General features: G+C 47.3%; 1 protein-coding gene across 1 annotated transcript in view; it reads left to right on the forward strand.

Moving 5' to 3' along the window:
• ltk (leukocyte receptor tyrosine kinase) overlaps window positions 1-24,276 on the forward strand; it is a 124,496-nt gene extending 100,220 nt beyond the window's left edge. Inside the window, exons 16-21 of the mRNA XM_070877875.1 lie at window positions 2,477-2,574; window positions 2,773-2,865; window positions 3,797-3,898; window positions 12,873-13,007; window positions 15,618-15,708; window positions 23,494-24,276. Of these exons, the coding sequence (XP_070733976.1) occupies window positions 2,477-2,574; window positions 2,773-2,865; window positions 3,797-3,898; window positions 12,873-13,007; window positions 15,618-15,708; window positions 23,494-24,276 (1,302 nt within the window). The remainder of the gene's footprint in view (window positions 1-2,476; window positions 2,575-2,772; window positions 2,866-3,796; window positions 3,899-12,872; window positions 13,008-15,617; window positions 15,709-23,493) is intronic.
• Window positions 24,277-25,899: the final 1,623 nt, after the last annotated feature.

The following is a 25,899-nucleotide window of genomic DNA, read 5'->3' on the forward strand; positions in this document are numbered from 1 at the left end:
CGATGTGGAGTGGACCGCAATCAGGAGGAGGAGGAGGGGGCGGGGGGGGGGAAAGGGTCAGAAATCGGGAGTGGGAGATGGAGGTCAATAATCGGGCGAGGGGGGAAAGGTCAGTAAATCGGGAGATGGAGGTCAATAATCGGAAGAGGGGGAAAGGTCAGTAATTGTGGGTGGGGCGGAGGTTGGAAATAGATGGCTGGGTTTTGCGGAGGGTCAGCAGGCACGATAGGTGGCGAGTCAGGTAGGGAAGTGCTTTTTTCCCCCATCGGGACCCCACTGTGGGTGTCACCACGGACCTTTATCTGGTCTGTCAGTGCGGAGCAGATCCGACAAACAGCAGTGGGGGAGGCAATCAAAATAATTCATGGCTTGTTTACAGCCACATAACAGTGGTTTGTTCCCAGCTGTTTGAATTTGACAGGTCTGTGTAGTACTTGTCAGTGCGTACAGCATCTCGGTGCTATAGAACACAGACAGCACAAATGCCAAAAGGAAGTTGGACATGGTCCCTTTAAGGGAATCGGCTGATGACGCATCATCAAATTACATCACCATACCCGCTTCCTCTAATTGGCTGAGAAGCGCGCTGGGCGGGCTTAACAAGTCCAATCAGAGTAAAATCATTTCCGAGTCGGTGTGGAGACAGCAGCGGGGTCGGGACCCGTCACCGACATCGCCCGCCACAGACCCACCAAGGTTCACAGAATCCAGCCTAGAGAAAAGGGGAGGTGAGTAATCGGGAGTGGGGGGGGGGAGCTCGGACATAGGGAATAGGGGAGGGGAGGTCAGGTCAGTAATTGGGAGTGGGGGGGGGTCAGTCATGGGGAGTGGGGGGGTGTGGAGGTCAATAATCGGGAGTGGGGGGGGGTCAGTAATCGGGAGTGGGGGGGGGCAGAGGTCAATAATCGGGAGTGGGGGGGTCAGTAGTCGGGAGTGGGGGGGGGCGGAGATCAATAATCGGGAGTGGGCAGGGTCAGTAGTTGGGAGTGGGAGGGGTCAGTAATCTGGAATGGGGGGGGTCAGTAATCAGGAGTGGGGGGGGTGGGGCGGAGGTCAATAATCGGGAGTGGGGGGGTCAGTAGTCGGGAGTGGGGGGAGTCAGTACTCGGGAGTGGGGGGGGAGCTTGGAAACAGGAAGTGGGAATGTGGAGAATGGCAATTGGGGCTTGGCGGGGGCTGGTGATCGGGGCTGAGGGAGGCCGAAGGTTTCCTGGAGGGGCTTGGCGAGAGCCCACCTGGAATGCTGAAAGAGGCACTTACCTTGGGGAGCCGGCAGTTCCCGATTCGGTTCAACTGTCGGGAATCCGACAGCTCGGGCCTCGTAACTTTGGCACGTTAATTAGCCCCCCTCCCCCTCACAACATTCTCCAGTGCCTCTATATGTTATTTGTAATGGGTCTGAAATCCCGGTACTGGGCTTCCTGCGGACGCTCACCTTAAAATAAGAAAAAAGATCCACCCCTACCTTTTCCTGCTACGCCCTCCAGCGATCCCGGTCGGAAGCCTCCTCTCCCTGCATTTGGGAGCATGTTCACGTCTTGGTGATGCGGAGGGAGAAGCTGGAGTCACATGGCACTGGACAGCCAATCCAGGTACAGTATTCTCATTCATAATAATGGGAACTCCGTAAGTAGGCGTTCTCGTTATTATCAATGAGAACCCCCCCTCCCCACCCCAAACACCCAAACACAAATAAAAAATAAAAAAACACCTCACATATTTAACATTAATTTAAATTAAAGTTAATGAAATGTGTTAGGAAAAATATTTTTGGGGGGGAATTTTTTTTAAGTGCTGTAATTTGGGTTTAAAATAAACTTTCCTTAGTGGACAGGGTTTTTAACATAAAGATGTGTTTCTAAATTTTATTTTTATATGTTTTAAAACTCTTGCGCTGGTAAAAGTAGGCTATGCGCCTGCCAGGCGCAAGAGTTTTAAGGACATTCGCTGGGCAAGAGATGGGCAAATAGCCTGATCTCGCCTGCGCGAATGTCCTGGCTGCGGGTTTGGCTAAAGTTTGACAGATGGGAAAAGCCAGTTTTCGGTGCATGCGCATTGCCCACTGAAAACCGGCTTTTGCGGGGCCTCACTGGGTCCATATGTATTCCGTACGGACCCAGCGAGGCCGGAGTTTCAGGTCCAATATGTGTTCTCAGTGTGGTCAAACCAAGGTTAACATAGCTTCTCTACCTTTTGTTTCTATTCCTCTAGAAATCCAATAAATTAAGAAATCCAGTTCACAGTACAAGTACACACCAAATCATTACACCATCATATCCTCTGATCCTATGATCACAGTCCAGGTTAAACAGCCTATCTCCTAGTCACTGGTGTTGCTGCAGACTAACTCGTATAGGTTCAATGGGGGTCTATGACTGACCTGAAAGCTTGGAGGCCTTTGAAGATTTCTCATGTTTAGACCAACTTAAACAGAGTGAACTATCTTACACCAGCACTACTTGTTTCTCTATTTCAGACACAGACATCTACATTAACAATGCTCAACCTCTTGAACATGGCCAGGGATATAGCTTGTGGCTGCAAATATTTGGAAGATAATCATTTCATTCACAGGTTCGTAATGAGTTTCAACAAATAGAACTTTATTTTAGGTTGAAGAAAATGGATATATGAAATGTTTTTTTTAATAAGGTAGACCCATTGTTATTGCTGTAGTTACAGCCATTGTTACTGATATGGTTATACCCATTGCTATTGTTTATACAATATATAGGTTTATATAAACTCTGTTTCATGGTTTGATCTTCTCAGGGACATTGCAGCGAGAAACTGTTTATTAACCTGCACCGGACCCAGGCGAGCAGCCAAAATTGGAGACTTTGGGATGGCTCGAGATATTTATAGGTACATGATAAATCTTCGATCATCTCTTGTGTTCGAGCTGAGCTGGTTAATGTGACATTCAAGTTGATCACTGGACCAGTTCAACCCTTTAAATACTATGGGTTAGATTTTCAGCTTTGATGATTTCGGGGCGGCAATGGTGACGGGGCGATAGAGTTTGCACCAGGGAACAATTTGCGCCTCAGTCATCAAAATTGTGCAGCTGGGCCCTGAGTCTGAGGCGCGATGCTAAGTGAGGCATTGTACAACTCTCATGGGAAAATCCCAAACTAAATAGCCGACCTGGGGAGGCCTGGAGAGAAAAAAAACCTGAAAAATAACCCACAAAAACATTCCCAATACATAGCTCACACCACCACAACATAAATCACAAATAAAATTAAAAGTAAAAATAATCACATGATTACTTAGCTCACTGCAGTCGGTATAGGTTGGACCACCCGATTTCCCAGGCGGTCACTGCGGGGCGTACGGGTCGGGCGGGAGGCCAAAAGCGCGCCGGTGTCACAACCAGGGGCGTTGCAGCTTTTCTCGGCAGTACTGCTCCACGCCACCGCAAAACCGGCTCTGAAAACCCTGCGAGGCGCTGGAGGCTAACCGCCCGCCAAGACGACCTCACCGCCACCATTGCCGCTGCTCCGGGGCGAAAGGTGGAGCGCAGAGGACCGAAAAATCCGCCCCCATTTGCTAAACTCAAACCTATGCTTTGATGGCGCAGTGTGATGAATTTCCATCCCATTGTTGGGCACAAGATCATTGTGCCGTTTGCCTTTGTGTCCACACACCCAATAAGCAACCACTCCACATGGGCATCTGACACAAATTGTGTCTTTTTGCATCAATGGCAAGAAGTGGTCTCCCAAATTTCAGCTGATTTCCTTGATGTGCTTCTTGCTGGCTGATCCTAATCCGAATATGTTTTTGTATCCAGGGCAAGCTACTACAGGAAAGGTGGGCGTGCCATGCTGCCAGTCAAGTGGATGCCTCCGGAAGCGTTCCTTGAAGGAATTTTCACATCAAAGACAGACACATGGTAATACAGCAGACTCTTGTAGTACAACAGGGGCATGGGAGACTGGGCCCTCAAAATCAGCATCTGAGTCCGCTGCAGCACAGTTAGTATGTGATCTTGCCCTCTGGCAATCTGGCATCCTTCAACAGCTGCAGGCTAACTTCAACTGGGGTCCGAGATGCTCAATTTCCTGACCTACCAGAACAGACACACAGCCAATAGGCAGAGTGGGTAACGCTGACTGCATGCCTCTCATTATACTGAGGTGCCAGCACCAATTTAACATGGTCCCTGTTACCATGTCATAGAAGGAAGTGACTGGGGCCCAGAAGAGGCGAGGGCCCAGGGGCAGCACAGGCCAGCCCACACTGCTATATGTGTGTGCGCTCGGTCGGTGCAGCAGAGCTGGTCTCCAGTCGTCTTGGGTAATCCTTGCCACTGGACCAAGACCTAGCTCTGTCAAGCCCGTGTGGTGGCTGGTGTGCAACGGCCACCACACATTAAAAAAATCCAAGCACAGGCATCTTCCACCCTTCAACATGTAGTACGGGATCTGGAATAGTAGGTCCTTCATTGAAACAGCTGTGAACTCATTCCTTTTTGGCATGGAAGCAAGTCATCCTCGTTTCAAGGGGCTGCCTAAGAAGATGATAAGAAATAGGAACAGGAGTAGGCCATTTGGCCCCTCGAGCCTGCTCCGCCATTCAATAAGGTCTTGGCTGATCTGATCATGGACTCAGCTTCACTTCCCTGCCCGCCCCCCATAACCCTTTATTCCCTTATCGCTCAAAAATCTATCTATCTCCGCCTTAAATATATTCATTGACCCAGCCTCCACAGCTCTCTGGGGCAGAGAATTCCATAGATTTACAACCCTCTGAGAGATGAAATTCCTCCTTATCTCAGTTTTAAATGGGTGGCCCCTTATTCTAAGACTATGTCCCCTAGTTTTAGTTTCCCCTATGAGTGGAAATATCCTCTCTGCATCCACCTTGTCGAGTCCCCTCATTATCTTATACATTTCAATATCATCTCTCATTCTTCTGAACTCCAATGTGTATAGGCCCAACCTACTCAACCTATCCTCATAAGACAACCCCCTCATCTCCGGAATTAACCTAGTGAACCTTCTCTGAACAGCCTCCAATGCAAGTATAATCCTTCCTTAAATACGGAGACCAAAACTGTACGCAGTACTCCAGGTGTGGCCTCACCAATATCCTATACAGTTGTAGCAGGACTTCTGTGCTTTTATATTCTATCCCCCAATAAAGGCCAACATTCCATTTGCCTTCCTGATTACTTGCTGTACCTGCATACTAACTTTTTGTGTTTCGTGCACAAGGACCCCCAGGTCCCTCTGTACTGCAACACTTTGCAATTTTTCTCCATTTAAATTATAATTTGCTTTTCTATTATTTCTGCCAAAGTGGATGTCAACAGGGACATGCACCCTGTGCTTCCGTTTTTGAGTGTCATCAAATTGCTAGGCAATGGTGATGAGACAGTCCTATGGTAACAAGACAGGCATCCAGTAATGAGACGTGCACAACAATTTACTCATATTCAGCACCATTAATCTAATGGAAGGTTCCAAAGTACTTAACAGAGAAGAATGTTTGGTGACCGAGAACTGAAGGAAACGTTAGGGATGGTGACTGAAAGTCAGATTGAAGAGGTAGGTTTTGAGGAGGCTTTTGAAGGAAGAGGGAGCCATCGCAAGTCAGAGCAAGACATTTGAGGAGAAAATGGGGGAGTGGAGAAAATTGTCGGAGGAGTGGCGTTGTCACTGAGTAAAGATGTCTTGGCTTGTCCTTAACTTCCGGGAACATCTTGGAACAGTGGGAGGATTTGGATGAAACAAGTGAGCTATGATACTGCTTCGGATAATGAAACCAGATCTTGCGGTGAACAACCGAATTGAATCTGGCTGTGTTCAGTAACATCAAAATCACCCCAGCTGGAAACAGAAGCAAGCAGAAGACATTGAGATTTTTCTCCATGAAATGGACAATCTCGGTCCCTGTAGCTACTCACAACCCACTGAGGTCAGTCAGAGGTCAATTGTAACTGCTTGTCAATTTCAGAGTGCTGGTCAGTGACTGGGGATTCTCTAGCTCAGTAATAGGCAGGCTAGCTGTGTGCCAGGTACACTCCAATCTGTAGTTCTCTGATTTAAGGGCACGTGGGATGAGAATTGTACCAGGGGAATGGTGGGAATGGGAGATAGTGATGGACCGGGAGGGGACAAGTGCATCAAAGACACAGACAGGGGAACAATTGGGCAGGGGTATTGAATTGGCTAGAGCAGATGACATTGGGACTTTAGGAAAGCTCTGATAAAGAGAGCTATGGAATAGGTTTTAAAGGATAGCTTTCTTCCAGGGCAGAAGGTGGTTTTAGAACTGTTTCAAGCGAGCAGGGTAATGTGGATATTAAGGGTGATCGGACGTGGCTTTGTTGAAGACAGAGATCTTATTATCCAGATGACATCAAGGAAGTGGCCATGTTTGTAGGTGAGGAATGTATATGGAGAGTGGGATTGTGAGATAATGGGACTAAAGGCGGATAAATCCCTGGACCTGATGGCTTGCATCCTTGGGTCTTAAGAGATGTAACGGCAGGGATAGTGAATGCATTAGTTGTAATTTACCAAAATTCCCTGGATTCTGGGGAGGTCCCAGCAGATTGGAAAACTGCAAATATAACGTCCCTATTTAAAAAAGGAGGCAGACAAAAAGCAGGAAACTTTCAACCAGTCAGCCTAACATCTGTGGTTGGAAAGATATTGGGGCTTGTCGAAATCTCGACCTCCGAAAAGAATGACTCCGACACTTACAGCTCCGGTAGAAGTTTCTTTAATTTACTTGCTCGCAAAGGGTAGGTTACACTCAGTCAAGGGCTAAGTGAACACCTCCGAAATGGTTCAGTTTAACAAGATATTTATACAGTAAAACCAAAGTTATGGCCTCTCCCTGTGTATTGCTCTGTCTCACAGTCAGTGAATACAGATAAAGAGTTAATTACTATATCCTGGTCCTGACATGGTATCCAGATATTTCCTTTTGTCAGGGTTATCAGTTGGCCAGCCGGCCATTACTCCATGAGTCATAGGTAATGGGCTATCACCTGTCTTGTATTGTGTCAGGATTGTTCCAATTTCCTGGTCAGTTTATCTGTTTGCATCAAATGGATGAGGTCTCGGAAAGAAGATAATGGCTAGAAGATAAGGGTGGGGTGACATGGAACTCCTGTAGTGTAGACAATAGGAGAGCACCATGGGGCGGGGGGGGGGGGTTACTTGTCTCAGCATGACTTGTCTCCTAGCTGTCTGATGGCCATCAGCCATCTCAAACCAGGTTTAGCTGTTTATGCAAGCTGACTGCTAAAATGCAGAAAGTTCTGGAAGGGCCAGGACTCCATTTTGATCAAAAGGCACACAAATACCGTATGGTATCAGCTTAGATAAAAATACATTTCCACAGGCTACTTGTGCAGGAAACACAAAAGGATAGTATGCAGGTAGAGCAAGTGACTAGGAAAGCCAATGGAATCTTGGCCTTTATTGCAAAGGGGATGGAGTATAAAAGCAGGGAAGTCTTGCTACAGTTGTAGAGAGTATTGGTGAGGCCACACTTGGAATACAGCGTGCAGTTTTGGTTTCCATATTTACGAAAGGATATACTTGCTTTGGAGGCAGTTCAGAGAAGGTTCGCAAGGTTGATTCCAGAGATGAGGGGGTTGACTTATGAGGAAAGGTTGAGTAGGTTGGGCCTCTACTCATTGGAGTTTAGAAGAATGAGAGGTGATCATATCGAAACATATAAGATTATGAGGGGGCTTGACAAGGTGGATGCAGAGAGGATGTTTCCACTGATAGGGGAGACTAGAACTAGAGGACATGATCTTAGAATAAGGGGTCGCCCATTTAAAACTGAGATGAGGAGAAATTTCTTCTCTCAGAGGGTTGTGGATTTGTGGTATTCGCTGCCTCAGAGAGCTGTGGAAGCTGGGATATTGAATAAATTTAAGACAGAAATAGACAGTTTCTTAAACGATAAGGGAATAAGGGGTTATGGAGAGCGGGCAGGGAAGTGGAGCTGAGTCCATGATCAGATCAGCCATGATCATATTAAATGGTGGAGCAGGCTCGAGGGGCTGTATAGCCTACTCCTGTTCCTATTTCTTACATTCTTATGTTCCTAACAAGATCGAAGAGGAATCACAGGACAGGAGCTCTGGGGAGTTTAGAAATAGTTGAAGATGAGCAGTCACAATACAGAGACTGAGGAGATTTAGACTGGGAAATTGCAGGCAGACTCAAGAGGGTTGCAGGCAGGAATTCCGAAATAGAAATACAAATATATGGAAAATGACAGACAGAAAAAGACCTACCGGTCCATTCAGGCTTGTACATCATAATACTCACACTCTCCACCCCACCCAGAAACCATGATCTCCTGGGAGAGGCGAAAAACCAGAAAAAGTCCAGGCCAAATTAAAGGGGGGGAGGGTGGAATCTGGAAAATTCCTATCCGAACCCCCCCCCCCCAATCAACCCCCCTCCCGCTCCCCCCCCCCTTAGGCGATTTAAACTAGTCCAGGAGACCACTTTGGCCCTGATTAATGTTATCAGCTACCTCTTGTACAAGGTGATCTCTGCCCCAGCCAGAAGTAGGTCCAGCTCTTGCTTGAATAAATAGAAGAGGTGGTAGAGGGTGAGGTGCTTAATGAAGGTACCGGGGGAGTAATGGGACAGGGAAGATGTAATCTCGCTGACCATAGTTATGGTGTGGAGTGCATGGTAATAAGACAGGCAGAAGGTTATAAGACTGGTGTAAAGTATTGAAACTGTCCCAAGACAATGAGACTTCCTGAAGTGTGTGACCCACTAAACCATTACAGGTTGTATCATTGGGAGCAAGTGAATACAAATATATGGTGCATCTTTGTATCTTTGACTACTTGGTTGGGCCAGTTCAGCTGACAGTGCAGTTTAAGGACAATGTGGCACATGTTTCCCTCACCTGTTGCCCCCACTAGGCTGTCCGGTGTGTTACCGAGCCTCCATCAATAGCCCACTGGCTCTGCAATGTTGCTGCAACCAAGGTATAGCTGACAAGCAGGTAAATATTGGGTTATGATCCTCAATAATGAGTTGTTTGGTTTGTGATATATTCTTTACAACATCACAAATACACTAACACAAGATGGCTCTGCAGAAACTTGTCATGTGACCTTGTCACATGATGCTTTTATTATATACATTATTAGCTTTTATTGTATACACTAGGTGAAGCAGTACTCCACTAGGGGGAGCTCTATATTACAGGGTTAGCCATGACAGGACAGATAATTACTTATGCAGACAAGGTAAGATAAATTAAGATAAATATTAGATGGTGGTCCTCAATTATAAATTGGAGGGTAGCTTCTGATAGAAATGTCACTATTGTCAATAAAGTTTTATACTTAAATTAGGACACCTGTGTTAAGAGGGAGATTTCCTGCAAGTCCTCTGCTTGCATTTATCTATTTAGCATCTACTCCAAGGTGTGGTAAATAGCTAAAGCTTGTGAGACTTGAGTGTCGTAAAATTCACCCTCACCGAACAACTACTAAGTTGCAAGTAGTGGCCAAGCTATTGATGTAAGTGGTCACGGTGTGGGTATATTGAGAAGCATCAGACACTAGCCTTTCACCCCTGTTCAAATCCAGCCCAGAGATGATGGGTTGAAAGTCTCTCCTGTCTACTGGATGTAAGGGTTCGATGTGAAATGAGTTTAGTTAGTCTCACTCCAGTTGTTAATAGGTTTGCAGGAATAGTAGCAGTAATCCAGAGGCTTTGACTAATGATCCAGGGACATGAGTCTGGTGACATGAAACTACCGGATTGTCGTAAAAACCCATCTGGTTCACTAATGTCCTTTAGGGAAGGAAATCTGTCACCCTTACTCGGTCTGGCCTACATGTGACTCCAGACCCACAGCAATGTGGTTGACTCTTAACTGCCCTCTGAAATGGCCCTAGCAAGCCACTCAGTTGCATCAAACCGCTAGGAAAACACCTCACGGACTGCAGTGGTTCAAGAAGGCGGCTCACCACCACCTTCTCGAGAGCATTTAGTAATGGGCAATAAATGTTGGCTTTGCCAGTGATGACCACATTCCATAAATGAATGAAAAAAACGACAGCACAAAAGTGTCCCTAATTTAGCAATAAATCACACTAAATTAGCAATCTCCTCAAGGATGCTGGTAACGAGTCGCGCGAGTAACTCAGAAGATGCTATAAGAACATAAGAACATAAGAAATAGGAACAGGAGTAGGCCATATGGCCTCTCGAGCCTGCTCTGCCATTCAATAAGATCATGGCTGATCTGATCATGGACTCAGCTCCACTTCCCCGCCCGCTCCCCATAATCCCTTATCCCCTTATCGTTTAAGAAACTGTCTATTTCTGTCTTAAATTTATTCAATGTCCCAGTTTCCACAGCTCTCTGAGGCAGAAAATTCCACAAATCCATAACCCTCTGAGAGAAGAAATTTCTCCTCAACTCAGTTTTAAATAGGCGGCCTCTTATTCTAAGATCATGCCCTCTAGTTCTAGTCTCCCCCAGTGGAAACATACTCTCTGCATCCACCTTGTCAAGCCCCCTCATAATCTTACACGTTTCGATAAGATCATCTCTCATCTTCTGAACTCCAATGAGTAGAGGCCCAACCTACTCAACCTTTCCTCATAAGTCAACCCCCTCATCCCCGGGATCAACCTGGTGAACCTTCTCTGAACTGCCTCCAAACACAGTATTCTAGTATACTGGATCGTATTATACTGAGGTGGCAGCAGATTGTGGGAGGACAGTCGATACTCTGGGGGGAATTTTAATCAAACTTTCAGGGCAGGAATCCCATGGTTTCTCTAGCCAAGGTCAGTATTAAAGACTTGCTCTTTTCAAAACACTTTATGGGCTAGGAGGAACAGGAGTGCTCCCCCGCTCCCCCCCCCCCCCCCCCCCGACTCCAGACCCCTCAAGGAGTCCTTGGACGTGCCCAAACCCAGCCTCCTGTGCCCCTAATCTCGTTGGAACCCCCGATGTCCCGCAAAGCCAATCTTCTGCTGACTTCTCCGGAGAGTAAAATCGGACGGGGCACAAATCCAGCATCGCACCCAATCGTGGCAGCTCCCTGATGGATGGGTTAGGCTCAATTTTTTTTTAATGAATATTCATTCACGGGATGTGGACATCGCCGGCAAGGCCAGCATTTGTTGCCCATCCCTAATTGCCCTTGAGAAGGTGGTGGTGAGCCGCCTTATACAACTGAGTGTCTTCCTAGGCCATTTCAGAGGGCAGTTAAGAGTCAACGACATTGCTGTGGGTCTGGAGTCACATATAGGACAGATCGAGTAAGGTCGGCAGATTTCCTTCCCTAAAGGACATTAGTGAACCAGATGAGTTTTTATGACACTCCGGTAGTTTCATGGTCATCATTACTGCCCCTTCTGTACCTAACTGCGCTACACCTAACCTGGAAGTGGCTCATGTTGACTTTGAGTGTCAGAAATGGAAAATGTTCCTTCACCAGGCTTAACATCCCTCAAACATGCCTCTGTATATAGTGCCTTCTCACTGGTGGAGCTCGTGTTTACCGAAATCTGGGACGCTCTGATGAGATAACCGTCCATTTCCTTTTCCTTTCTCAATGCCTTCAGTCAGCAGAGAAGTGGGGTCCCAGGCACAAATATTATTGCTTTGCTCGCTACCTCTCCCCTTCCAATCCCCCCCTCCCTCCCTCCCACTCTCCAAAAGCCGTCTGCCCTCTGATGCTTTGTTCCAAGTATTCATTCATTCCTCATGTGTGAATACAAGCAGTGAGTGGCAGTAGGTCATTCGACCAATGGGGTCACCATAGCCAGGCAAAATCCATTGCCATAGTCATATCATTTCTAACGGGATGCACTAAATAACAACCAGGAGTGGGAACGCTGGTTGATGTTCCCCCTCCCTAATCCAGGGGTGCGGAGGTCAATTGCAGTGCCTCTACATGAGCATCCTACATGGAAGGAGTTTGTCCAGTCTCAATCCAGGTTCAGGTCAGCATCGGCCCACAGCACAAAACTGCAATTAGTATTAAATTAGTAACCTGACTCAAAGAGCCCACAGGAGGGCTGGTAACCTAAGCTGAGGTCAGTTAACTAACAAAGGCCCTCTATCAAACCTGGAAACCTTTGGTCCATTTGGTTCAGTTACAGGTTCCCTATTGTATCATGTCGCAGCTCTGATTGGTTGGCAGGGAATGGGCATGTAAAATGACAAGACTGAAGCAGTTATTCAGGCATATCAGCTCAGTCTGTACGCCCAATTCCAATCCCAGTGAGTTCCATTGCAATATTGATAGGAATGTTTTAGTGATACAATGACCCAGAGACTCAAATCGACCTTAGCTGTAGCTGGTCAAGTATCTAATGGGCTTATATAATAACACAACTCGTGTTGAGTTGGTGCCTGATTAGCACTATATGTCAGGTCAGTGGGTAACACACTTGCCTCTGAGTCAGAAGGTTGTGGGTTCAAGTCCCACTCCACAGACTTGAACACAAAATCTAGACTGACATCCCCAGTGCAGTACTGAGGGAGTGCTGCACAGTCGGAGGTGCCGTCTTTCGGATGAGATGTTAAACCGAGGCCCCATCTGCTCTCTCAGGTGGCTGCGAAAGATCATGCAGCACTATTTTGAAGAGGAGCAGGGGAGTTCTCCCTGGTGTCCTGGACAATATTTAGCCCTCAACCAGCACCTAAAACAGATGATTCGGTCATTATCACACAGCTGTTTGAGGGACCCCTTGGGCACTAATTGGCTGCCATGTTTCCAATATTAAAACAGTGACTACATGTCAAATTTACAGTCATTGGTTGTAAACTGCTTTGGGATGTCCTGAGGATATGAAAGGGGCTATATAAATGCCAGTTCTTTCTTTTCAATGTTACTGCAGGTCCTTTGGTGTGTTGCTGTGGGAGATTCTGTCGCTCGGATATATGCCGTACCCATGCAAGAGCAATCAGGAAGTCTTGGAGTTCGTAACAAGCGGTGGAAGAATGGACCCACCCAAGAACTGTCCTGGGCCCGTGTAAGTATTCCTGATAGAAGGATAGAGATGTTAAAACAGGATTAGTAATACTGCTAAATTAAGGTCAATAGCACCGTTAAATCTAGGATCAATAATATTCCTGAATACAGACCAATAACATCATAAATACAGATGGTAGGAAGTCGTATTTATCATCATCATCACCATCATAGGTAGTCCCTCGAATTGAGGATGACTTGCTTCCACGTCAAAAGGTTCACAGGTGTTTCAATGATGGACCTAAAATTCCAGGTTCCGAACTGCATATTGAAGGGTGGAAGATGCCTGTGCATGGATTTTTTTAACGTGTGGTGGCTGTTGCACACCAGCCACCACACGGGCTTGACAGAGCTAGGTCTTGGTCCAGTAGCAAGGATTACCCAAGACGACTGGAGACCAGCTCCGCTGCATGGACCTAGTGCGCACACACGTCGCAATGTGGGCTGGCCCATGCTGCCCCTGGGCCCTCGCCTCTTCTGGGCCCCAAAACGCACGGCTCTCCTGGGCCCTGATCACGTCCCTCTGCAATCTCTCACCGCTCCTTTGCCCCGACCTCGCCGCTCCTGCTGTATCTGCTCACGCTCCAATCACCGACCTGGACTTTGGTGACATCCCTTTTCACTGCCGTTGCTCTCCTGCTCCAGCATGTGCTGCTCCCTGGAGTGGTATGCCGCCACGCTACTCCTTCCGCTCCCCAGCCTGCTCCGTTGGTGCTCGCAGGCCTGGGGCCATGCAGACTGCTGGGCTAGGCCGCCACGCTGCTCCTTCCGCTACCCGGTCTACTGCTAAATGCAGCATTAGTAATGCTCTAATTATGTAAATCTATGTTTATTATCATCATAGACAGTCCCTCGGAATCGAGGGAGATGTGCTTCCATTCTTAAAATGAGGTGGCTGAACAGTCCAATACGAGAACCACAGTCTGTCACAGGTGGGACAGATAGTCGTTGAGGGAAGGGCTGGGTGGGACTGGTTTGCTGCACACTCCACTGCCTGCGCTTGATTTCTGCATGCTCTCGGCGATGAGACTCGAGGTGTCTCAATATAATAATGTTTATTATAGACTGTGTAAGGCAGCAAGCTCACTGATGGAACACTGGAAGGTAAATTGCTATTCTAAGTTGCTGGTCATTGCGAGGAGCATATGTTAAGAAATTCTGTCACCCCAGCCCATGTTTGTCCATCCACTAATGTGGCATAAAAGCATAAAAGTTTCCCCTGAATGCTTGAAGGCAGAAACGTAAAGACAGTCACCAGCTGATGGCGTGGGAAAGCTGGTGGGGTAACGGGAGGGAGCAAAGTGCCGATGAACTAGTCGGATACTTGACTGACAGATGGGACCTCATGGCCCCAAGGGACCGAGGCAGTTTGGGTCACGTTTCCTGAATCCCGCAAAACCTGCCAGATCCCAGCAAACCCACCCAATACTATCAGACTCGGCCCTCCCATGCTCCATAATACCATCCCAATTTTGCTGCACCTCCCTCGATTCAACCCTCTTTCCCCACACTCCTGGGTCTCAGGGCCTCCTCTTGCTGCTCAGAAATTCTCATTCCAAGTTGTCCCAAATCCCAGGACCTGCTCCAGTGTTCTCACAATGCCTCCCTCCCTTCTGGTGTTTGCATACTCTGTGATGCCTCCTCCGAATGCAGCTAGATCCTGAGAATCACTACTGCCAGAGACCCCAGAGTTGCTAGATCCCAACACCAATGCTGGCAATCTATTTGGCTTAGCATCTCTGACACACTATGAGCACTGCCACAGGAGCTTTGCTCACACAGTAAAATATGGGGGGAGTTTTAACTCTACCCTCCTGAACTCACCAGGGGCAGAATTAGAGGTGCTACAATTGGCCTCCATGTCAAGGCAAGGAATTTCAGCCATGATTAGCTTTGATTTACTGTCCAGCATTTTCTGCGGGCTAGTGTATGAGTGGGCATTGGGGGGGGGGGGGGGTGGAATGGGGAGGGTAAGGGCTCAGTTATGATGTTCTCCATAGATGATGAGCCTGCATGTATTCCCTATTGAGATTCATAGATGATCAATGGTGGCTTGGGGTAAAGTATCAAGGCTGACAACAAGCATAGAAACATGCCACAGTCTCATGTGTCAGCCTTGGCTCATTGTGCAACACTCTCTCCTCTGAGTCAGATGTTAATAGACTCCAGAGACTTGAGCACGTAATCCAGGCTAACACTGCAGTGCAGTACTGACGCAGTGCTGCACTGTCTGAGGTGCTGCCTTTCAGCTGAGACGTCAAACGAAGACTGCGTCTGCCCCCTCATGTGGGCCTAAAAGTTCCCATGGCACTATTTGAAGAAGAGCGAGGGAGTTCCCAGTGCCTGGCCAATATTTACCTTAACCAACATCACTAAAACAGTCATTACCTCATTACTGTTTGTGGAAGCTTGCTGTGCACAAATTGGCTGCCCCGCTTCCCATATTACAACAGTGACTACACTTCAAAATACTGGATTGGCTGTAAAGCGCTTTGGGAAGTCCGAAGGTCGTGAAAGGTGCTATATAAATGCAAATTTTTTCTTTCGCATTATTTTGTTAAAAAGATAGTAAATGGACATTGGATGTATTTATCTGATTCCTTTCCTTTAGGTATCGTATTATGACGCAGTGCTGGCAGCACAGACCTGAACACCGGCCAGATTTCTCCACCATTTTGGAAAGAATTAACTACTGTACACAGGTACGGAGCTATACATGTATACAGTAGTGTTGGGGTAATAGGACTTCTCATCCTCGAGGCGGACTCCCTGATATAAGAAGTTGACACCTGCCCTTGCCCTCTATATAACCACCATGGAATCGTACAAACGAAACCTTCGGTTCAACCGGTTTTATAATACGAGCATATGCAAGGGAGAAATTCAAACGTGAACTCTGAGTACAAGAGGTTTCATGTACAATTATACAGGCTTTCGAGTGGTGCTACCCTCCTACAAAATCATCGATTGGTCTTCTACTATCAGCGAAGTTACGTTGATTTGTCGTCTCTTAGCAGATTGGTTCTGACTGGTACATGCAATATCAATCATGTTGTTCAGTGATGTGATCTTTGCCTTAGTCCCTTAGTAGCTCTGTTCCAAAATACTAGCTTTCTTATCTCTTCCTCAGAGACTTCTAGCCAAAACGTTATGTATTATAACTGCTGACCTCTACTGTCTTTGTTATGTGTTACTAAGGTTAAGGATGAATTAACCATCAGGCTTAATTCGTTATAAGTGTGCTTTACCTACATAAGCATGTTTTACATACAATCGGCAATAATCCATACTGTAAGGTAGAGGAACTTCACCGATTCTTCAGAACCTCCTAATTCCCTTTAACCTTTTTACTCAAGTGTACTTTCTTCCCCCTTACAGTAGAGACATGGGGGTAAAATGCAACATTGGCGGGCGCAGTGCGGGCGGTCGCAGATCGGCCGGCAGTTACACATCCCGCTCGATGTTCCTTTCCACTAAAGTCACCGTAGAGTTTTGCCCCCACAGGGAGAATCCACAGACACCTCCCCCATCCCTCGCTCCCCCCATCTCTTTTTCAAGTAACGATCTAATTTCCTTTTTGCAAGAATATACTACGGGCTCTGCTTCAACACAGCGATCCAGATTCCAACCAAGAGTGAAGGATTCGGACTGCCCCGCCAAGCTAGTCTCTGTGGAAAAGGCCATTGAAGGGTATTCGGGATTGAGCAGGTGGTGAGAGTTAAACTTGTTGGGAGTGAGCTTTCTTTATAGAAAGGATTTGAATTTAAATTTAGCGATTGTAATGTATTTGCTTCATGGGTTCTTTGCTTAAAAATTCATAGCAACACATTGCTATTAAGAACTAGTTTGTTTATTAGCAATGGTTTAACAATCACACTACACATTACCAGTTCATCCACCAGGCTCACATCAACCTACCTCATCCCTGAACCCAACTTGCTAGGGTTTTATTGAGACTTGTGAACATCACGTGACCGGCTAAGCCACTCCCAACTCAACAGCTCAACCAACCTGCGCGCATACATTACAATGGTAACGTAATGTTAGACTCTTACCCCGTGACCTGGCTGGAGAAGAGTAAAGGTGTAGGCCTAGAAATTTATCTCGGACAGTGGCGCTAAACAGACCCGTTATACGCAGCGCCTGGTACTCAGTTCCATTGCAGTCAGTTGGGGGAAATTAAAGAACTGTTGGCTCGAAGAGAAAATAAAGCCCAGCAGCTTCGAAGGACAGAAGGAGTGAACATGAGAGCCCGAGCCTGAAACATGAGGGTCTTTTAGTGCGGAAGGGGCTGCGATCCAGTGGCTCGAGTGACCGGAGACCTGATAGCACTCACCCTGACATCAAGCACTCGGTGTCTGTTTACAGGCAGTGAGACGTTTGCGCAATCTGCAGGTTGGAGGGTTACAAGTCAGTCGACCTTACAAGACTGAGGGGAGGTTCTTGGACTGAAGCCAGATTAAATATTCTCGGGCCCCTGGGCACCCCAGTGCAGCAGCAATGAGATGGGAATAGACTAGGTGGTATGTGCAGAGAAAAGCAATGGCGCTGACTTGGTCAATCTCTACCCTGTAACAATCTACCCTCTAAGACAGAAAGCGTTAGATGATGCCAAGCTTGGACTTTAAGAGCCTGTAGATTACAGACTGGGCCATTGAAGGTCCCCCTACAGAGTCATTATTGGTATGCTGGTCATCACCATCATCATCATAGGCAGTCCCTCGGAATCGAGGAAGACTTGCTTCCACTGCTGAAGTGAGTTCGTTGGTGGCTGAACAGTCCAATACGAGTGCCACAGACTCTGTCACAGGTGGGACAGATAGTCCTTGAGGGAAGGGGTGGGTGGGACTGGTTTGCCGCACGCTCTTTCCGCTGCCTGCGCTTGATTTCTGCATGCTCTCGGTGTTGAGACTCAAGGTGCTCAGCGCCCTTCCGGATGCACTTTCTGCACTTAGGGTGGTCTTTGGCCAGGGACTCCCAGGTGTCAGCACTTTATCAGGGAGGCTTTGAGGGTGTCCTTGTAACGTTTCCGCTGCCCACCTTTGGCTTGTTTGCCGTGAAGGAGCTCCGCATGGAGCACTTGCTTTGGGAATCTCGTGTCTGGCATGCGAACTATGTGGCCTGCCCAGCGGAGCTGATCGAGTGTGGTCGGTGCTTCAATGCTGGGGATGTTGGCCTGGACAAGAACGCTAACGCTGGTGCGTCTGTCCTCCCAGGGAATTTGTAGGATGTTGCGGAGACATCATTGATGATATATCTCCAGTGACTTGAGATGTCTACTGTACATGGTCCACGCCTCTGCGCCATACAGGAGGGCGGGTATTACTATAGCCCTGTAGACTATGAGCTTGGTAGTAGATTTGAGAGCCTGGTCTTTGGACATTCTTTTCCTTAGGTGGCCGAAGGCTGCACTGGCACACTGGAGGCAATGTTGAATCTCCGCATCAATGTCTGCTTTTGTTGATAAGAGGCTCCTGAGGTATGGGAAATGGTCCACATTGTCCAGGGTCGCGCCATGGATCTTGATAACTGGGGGCCAGTGCTGTGCTGCGAGGACAGGCTGGTAGAGGACCTTTGTCTTACAGACGTTTAGCGTAAGACCCATGCTTTCATAAGCCTCAGTAAATACGTCGACTATATCCTGCAGTTCAGCCTCAGAATGTGCGCAGATGCAGGCATCATCCGCATACTGTAGCTCAACAACAGAGGTTGGGGTGATCTTGGACCTGGCCTGGTGGTGGCGAAGGTTAAGCAGCTTCCCACTGGTTCTGTAGTTTAGCTCCACTCCAGCGGGGAGCTTGTTGACTGTGAGGTGGAGCATGGCAGCGAGGAAGATTGAGAAGAGGGTTGGAGCGATGACGCAGCCCTGTTTGACTCCAGTCCGGACATGGATTGGTTCTGTAATGGACCCGTTGGTAAGGATCACGGCCTGCATGTCGTCGTGGAGCAGGCGAAGGATGTTGACAAACTTTTGGGGCATCCGAAACGGAGGAGGACGCTCCATAGACCCTCGCAGTTGACGGTGTCAAAGGCCTTTGTATGGTTAAAAAAGGCCATGTATATGGGCTGGCGCTGCTTCCTGCATTTTTCCTGTAGTTGTCGTGCTGCAAAGATCATGTCCCGTAGGGGACGAAATCTGCACTGTGACTCCGGGAGGAGTTCCTCGGCCACAGGGAGAAGACAGTTGAAGAGGACTCTAGCGACAACTTTCCCAGTGGCTGATAGCAAGGAGATACCCCTGTAATTGCCGCATTCGAACTTGTCCCCTTTTTTAAAGATGGTCACGATCACTGCATCTCTGAGATCTCCCGGCATGCTCTCCTCCCTCCAGAGATGAGGTCATGTATCTGCGCCAACAGCACCTCTCCGCCATACTTTAGCGCCTCAGCAGGGATTCCATCCGCTCCCATAGCCTTGTTGTTCTTGAGCTGTCTTATGGCTTTTCCTACCTCGTGCAACGTTGGGGTTTCACTGAGGTAGTGGTGGGTTGCATGCTGCGGGATGGAGTCGAGAACACTCGAGTCAAAGGCAGAGTCTCGGTTGAGGATATCCTTGAATTGCTGCTTTCAGCGGGCGCTGACTGCCTCGGTGTCTTTGATGAGTGTTTCCCTGTTCTTGGCCAGTAGTGGGGTGGGGCCTTGCAAGTTTGGACCGGAGGTGGCCTTGACTGCGATGAAGAATCCTCACACATCATGGCTGTCGGCCAGTTGTTGTATCTCCTGTGCTTTCTCCATCCACCATCTGTTCTTTAGGTCCTGGGTTTTTTGTTGGACCTCAGCCTTGTGCCGTCTGTAATGTTGCTTTGCTGCTCCCGAGTTGGGTTGTTGCTTGAGGCTCAGAAATGCCCTGCGCTTGCGATCTATTAGTTCTTGAATCTCCTGATCATTCTCATCAAACCAGTCCTGGTGTTTCCTGGTTGAGTGATCAAGTGTCTCTTCGCAGGCACTAGTTATGGAGGCCTGGAGGGCAGACCAAGTGCTGTGGGCATTCAGCATCTCAGGATCATCAAGGCACGCCAGGTTAGCTGTGAGGCGCTGGCTGTATAGGGCTCTCTTAGCTGGGTCTTTAAGTACTCCGGTATTGACTTTTTTGCGGCACTGCTTCTGCTGCCCCCTCCGCTTTGGGGCTATGTTAATGTCGATGATGGATCAAATTAGGCGGTGGTCCGTCCAGCAGTCGTCAGCTCCCTCATGGCACGGGTGATGCACACATCCTTGCAATCCCTGGCTTGGCCGATGATGATGTGTGCTGGTGTAGTAAGGTTTACTGATGCAGAACCTTTGTGATCTGGTATGAGAAAAGTCAACATCCATTTAGTGTGTTGGAGCAGAAATGGCCACACTGGCCGTCAATGTGCGATAATGGTCACCACATTAACTCCATGATCCATAGACATTGTCTGGAAAATATTGTTATTAAGGTAACCTTGCAGAATGGGTATGTAATTGGCAAATGAAGTTCAACACAGATAAATATGAGGTATTACATTTTAGCAGGAAGAATAGGGAGGTCACTTATTACTTGGAGGGTGAGAGTTTAGGTGGGGTCAAGGAACAAAGGGATCTCGGAGTACAAGTACACAAATCACTAAAAGTTGTGAGCAAACCAAGCACTAGGGTTTTAAGACTGCCCTAAGTGGAGGAAGTGCATCCGGGAGGGCGCTGAGCAACTCGAGTCTCATCGGCGAGAACATGCAGAAATCAAGTGCAGGCAGCGGAAAGAGCGTGCGGCAAATCTGTCCGACCCTCCCTTACCCTCAACGACTATCTGTCCCACCTGTGACAGGGTCTGTGGCTCTCGTATTGGACTGTTCAGCCACCAAAGAACTCACTTTAAGAGTGGAAGCAAGTCTTCCTTGATTCCGAGGGACTGCCTATGTTGATGATGATTTCTAGAGGTATCGAATTGAAAAGTAGGGAGATTATGCTAAACCTGCATCGAACCTTGGTTAGGCCACACTTGGAGTACTGCGTACAGTCCTGGTTGCCATATTATAAAAAGGATATAGAGACATTGAAGCGGGTGAATGGAAGATTAACAAGGGTGATACCAGAATTGCGAGGGTATACATATCAGGAAAGGATGAACAGGCTGGGTCTCTTTTCTCTTGAAAAAAAGAAGGCTGAGGGGTGACCTAATAGAGTTCTTTAAAATTATGAAAGGTTTTGATAGAGTGGCTACAGAGAGAATGTTTCCACTTGTGGGGAAGAGCATAACTAGAGGCCATCAATATAAGATAGTCACTAATAAATCCAATACTAAATTCAGAAGAAACTTAGTTACACAGAGAGTGGTGAGAATGTGGAACTCGCTACCACAGGAGTGGTTGAAGTGAATAGTATAAAAGGTTACTGCACAAGATAAAAGTTCTCGGGATTGGGGGTAATATATTAGCATGGATAGAAGATTGGCTAACGAACAGAAAACAGGGAATCGGGATAAATGGTTCATTCTCGGGTTGGCAATCAGTAACTAGTGGAGTGCCGCAGGGATCAGTGCTGGGACCCCAACTATTTACAATCTATATTAACGACTTGGAAGAAGGGACTGAGTATAACGTAGCCAAGTTTGCTGACGATACAAAGATGGGAGGAAAAGCAATGTGTGAGGAGACACAAAAAATCTGCAAAAGGACATAGACAGGCTAAGTGAGTGGGCAAAAATTTGGCAGATGGAGTATAATGTGGGAAAATGTGAGGTTATCCACTTTGGCAGAAAAAATAGAAAAGCAAAATATAATTTAAATGGAGAAAAATTGCAAAATGTTGCAGTACAGAGGGACCTGGGTGTCCTTGTGCATGACTCACAAAAGGTTAGTATGCAGGTACAGCAAGTAATCAGGAAGGCAAATGGAATGTTGGCCTTTATTGCAAGGGGAATAGAGTATAAAAGCAGAGAAGTCCTGCTACAACTGTACAGGGTATTGGTGAGGCCACACCTGAAGTACTGCATACAGTTCTGGTCTCTGTATTTAAGGAAGGATATACTTGCATTGAAGGCTTTTCAGAGAAGGTTCACTAGATTGATTCCGGAGATGAGAGGTTTGACTTATGAAGATAGGTTGAGTAGGTTGGGCCTATACACATTGGAGTTCAGAAGAATGAGAGGTGATCTTAGCGAAACATATAAGATAATGAGGGGGCTCAACAAGGTGGATGCAGAGAGGATATTTCTACTCATAGGGGAAACTAAAACTAGGGGGACACAGTCTCAGAATAAGGGGCCGCCCATTTAAAACTGAGATGAGGAAGAATTTCTTCTCACAGAGGGTTGTAAATTTATGGACTTCTCTGCCCCAGAGAGCTGTTGAGGCTGGGTCATCGAATATATTTAAGGCAGAGATAGACATATTTTTGAGTGATAACGGAGTAAAGGGCTATGAGGAGTGGGCAGGGAAGTGGAGCTGAGTCCATGATCAGATCGGACATGATCTTATTAAATGGCGGAGCAGGCTCGAGGGGCCTACTCGTGCTTCTATTTCTTATATTCTTATGTTCTAAACACCAGCATGGACTGTTTGGGCTGAATGGCCTGTTTCTGTGCCGTATATCCAATGTAATCCTATGTAAAAACCTAATCACATGCTGTTGGCATTGTGGGAACCGTACACCAGCAAGTATCACACAGCAACAACAACAAGCAGCATTTATTTAGCGCCTTTAATGTCAGAAAACATCCCAAGGCGTTTCTTAGGAAGGAATGCAATCAGTCAAATTTGAAACCGAGCCAACGAAGGAGGCTTTAGGACAGGTGGTGGTAGATTTTAAAGAGTATCTTAAATGAGGAGAGAGAGGTGGAGGGACAGAGAGGTTTAGAGAGGGAATTGCGTAGCTTAGCGCCAAGACGGCTGAAGGCACTGCCACCAATGGTGGGATGAAAGAAGTGGGGGCGGACAAGAGGCCAAGGGACGAGGTCATGGAGGGATTTGAACATGATGATTAGAATTTTAAAATCGAGGTGTTGAGGGACTGAGAGCCAGTGTGGGTCAGCGAGCAGAGGAGTGATTGGTGAACAGGACTTGGTGCGAGTTAGGATACGGGCAGCTGAGTTTTGGATGAGCTAGAGTGTATGGAGGGTGGCGCCTTTCATGACCTCATGATGTCCCAAATCAATTAACAGCCAATTGAATACTTTTGAAGCATAATCACTGCTGTAATGTAGAAAACTTATCCAATTTGTACACAGCAAGGTCCCACAAACAGAAATGGCCAGATAATTAATATTTTTAGTGAGGGATAAATATTGGCCAGGACTCGGGCAGAATGCCTCTACTCTTCTTTAAAATAGTGGCCATGAGATCTTTTATGTCCATCTGAGAGGGCAGACTGGGTCTCAGTTTAATGCCTCTTCCGAAAGACAGAAGATGGGAAGCTGACCAGGAGAGCATTGGAATGGCCATGGCCTTCAGAAGAGGAGGGGGTGAGAAAGGAGTTCAAAACTGGAAAGCTACATTAAGTTCTAAAGCCTTGCTTGTTTGTTTGTTTCAGGATCCAGACATTGTCAACACACTCCTCCCTGTTGAGTATGGGCCCACGTCAGAAGAAGAAGGAAATACCGTGATGCGCTCTGACAGCTCCAGCGGAATGACCCCCCTGAGGGTCAGCCCAAGTCTTGCACCTCAAGCCGCCAATCCGATGTCTGAATTTCTGCACTCTGGACAGAAGCTTCAATGTCCTCAGGAACTGCCAAAGAGAGACAGCTTTGGCACCAAGGCGGAGAACGCCCATCCAATGGGCTCAGTTGGTGGTCACTGGCTTTACCAAGATGCCGGGGCCAATCCCCACCCTGAAGCAAAATCTCAGCAAGGTCAGAGGCTGCAAAACCAGACCAAAACCTTGTGGAATCCCACTTACGGCTCCTGGGTCTCTGAGAACTTCAACAGAGCTGCACTGGCGGCAGAGGCGGATGGGAAGCCCCCAGCCATCCCTGAGCGCGAGGATTCAGGCTTGGATTGTAAAGACAGCTCCCCTCCGAGCTCATGGGAATCCCCTTCTCCGGGCAGCCACTACCCACCTCTGGAAATCAGAGGGCCAGCAATGGTCAAGCCGCAGAGCTTCCCCTGTGGAAACATAAACTATGCTTACGATGGTCTGGGCTACGATGCCGAGGGGGCGCAGATAACGACGGGCGCAAGTGATGAGGATGGTTCCAGGCAGAAGACAATACCTCTCAACAACGAAATGCACTGCCTTTGCAACCCAGAAAAGTCAGCAAGAGATCGTGACTCAGGCCTGTCTCTGTCTGAAGACCTCAGCATCACCCCTGTGTAAAAGCTAGCGATAATCTGAGACAGGTCCGACATTGCATTGGTCAAGTTCAGTTAGAATTTAAAATAAGTAACAAGACACATTTCCATTTTTCACTGTACCTGGATTGTACTGTAACCTTCCTCCAAGGTCAGTAAGTCGTGATGGGCCTCAAGGTAGGAGATGACCAGTCCCTTAAGGTTGAAAGACCATTAGACCCTAGACAGCATTCTTTCACCTAGTTAATTTCTCATTGATACTATTGGCTGAAGAGAACTGTATGTAGTCCAAAAGATCCTATCTCTACCCTGGACTTTGAAGCCACGTTTACTGCCAGTTTCTGAGATTGCTCCTGCAAATCCCCCTCCTCGTAGATGGTACGCTCAACTAATCATTGTGTCCTTTCTGGCACAGCTCAGCAAACAACTGACTAATCTCACTCCACCGAGGAGAGCAACTGAAATGCCAGTTGTGGCTAGGATTTGAACCTGTGATCTCAGCAATTAGAAATCTTTTAACACTCTACCCATAGAGTGGGCAAGGACTGGGCTTGAACTCATGAACCCATTTGTTTGGGAGAATGCAATGATCTATTTGTACAGATTACAAGATTGGGATTACAAGACTAGGATTACAGCTCATATTGAAAGTCCAACAGTCCAACTGTTGCAGCCTCTACTTCATTTTCCAATTATTATGATCAGTTTTAAAGAGTTGTCTATCCGAAATCATTGTGAGGTGCACTTTGTCTCTGGTTATTGAAATTAGAAGTGCTTCGAAGATCATTGATAAACAGTGCTGTACACCATGCAACCAGGGAAGCTATTTTGGAGAGGGTTCAATGAAGGCATGGAGTAGATGTTTTGAGATAATCTCGTGCCAAGAAAGAACAACGTATTGTACTTTTGCTGTGACTTGACTTTTGTTGTGGTCCTCTTCCAAGATCGACTGTCTAGTTATGGAAGACATTTCTGTGTTTTGTGCTATGATAATGTACCCTCCATGTTTTGAAATGAGGAATTGAGCTATGGCAATTATTTGAACCATAGCCGAGGGCTATGCTGTGAGCCCACAAGTCAGGACTGGCATGGCAGCACAGGTCACCAGAGGGCCAGTGCATGGCACTGTGACGGTAATGGTGGGACTCAATTTTTATTTTCAATCGTGCTACTCAGCTCATGCTGCTTCAGGGAGGTGTTAGTCTGGAATAGAAGGGTGGAGGGAATTGTTCGAAGCCTTGGAGCCAGTCTTCTACCTGGTAACCAAACCAGACCAGAAGATCGCTTGCAGAAAGATGAACAATTACTAACCTCATCCAATTCAGTACCCCTTCTACCCCTAACCCTAACCCTCCACCCCTCATTTCCCTCATCCTCCCTCCCCCAGATCTTCCCCTCCCACGCTCACTCTCCCCCTCTGCCTCTGATGTATTTGCTTCATGGGTTCTTTGCTTAAGAATTCATAGCAACACATAAGAACTAGTTGGTTTATTAGCAAAGGTTTAACAACCACACTACACATTACCAGTTCATCCACTAGGCTCACAACTGCATACCTCATCGTGGATGACCTTGACCCAACTTTTTATTGAGTCTTGTAAACATCATGTGACTGGCTAAGCCACTCACAATGCAACAGCTCAGCAAC

The sequence above is a fragment of the Pristiophorus japonicus genome, chromosome 4 (genome assembly GCF_044704955.1).
Source record: "Pristiophorus japonicus isolate sPriJap1 chromosome 4, sPriJap1.hap1, whole genome shotgun sequence".
NCBI classification, from domain to species: Eukaryota; Metazoa; Chordata; class Chondrichthyes; family Pristiophoridae; genus Pristiophorus; species Pristiophorus japonicus.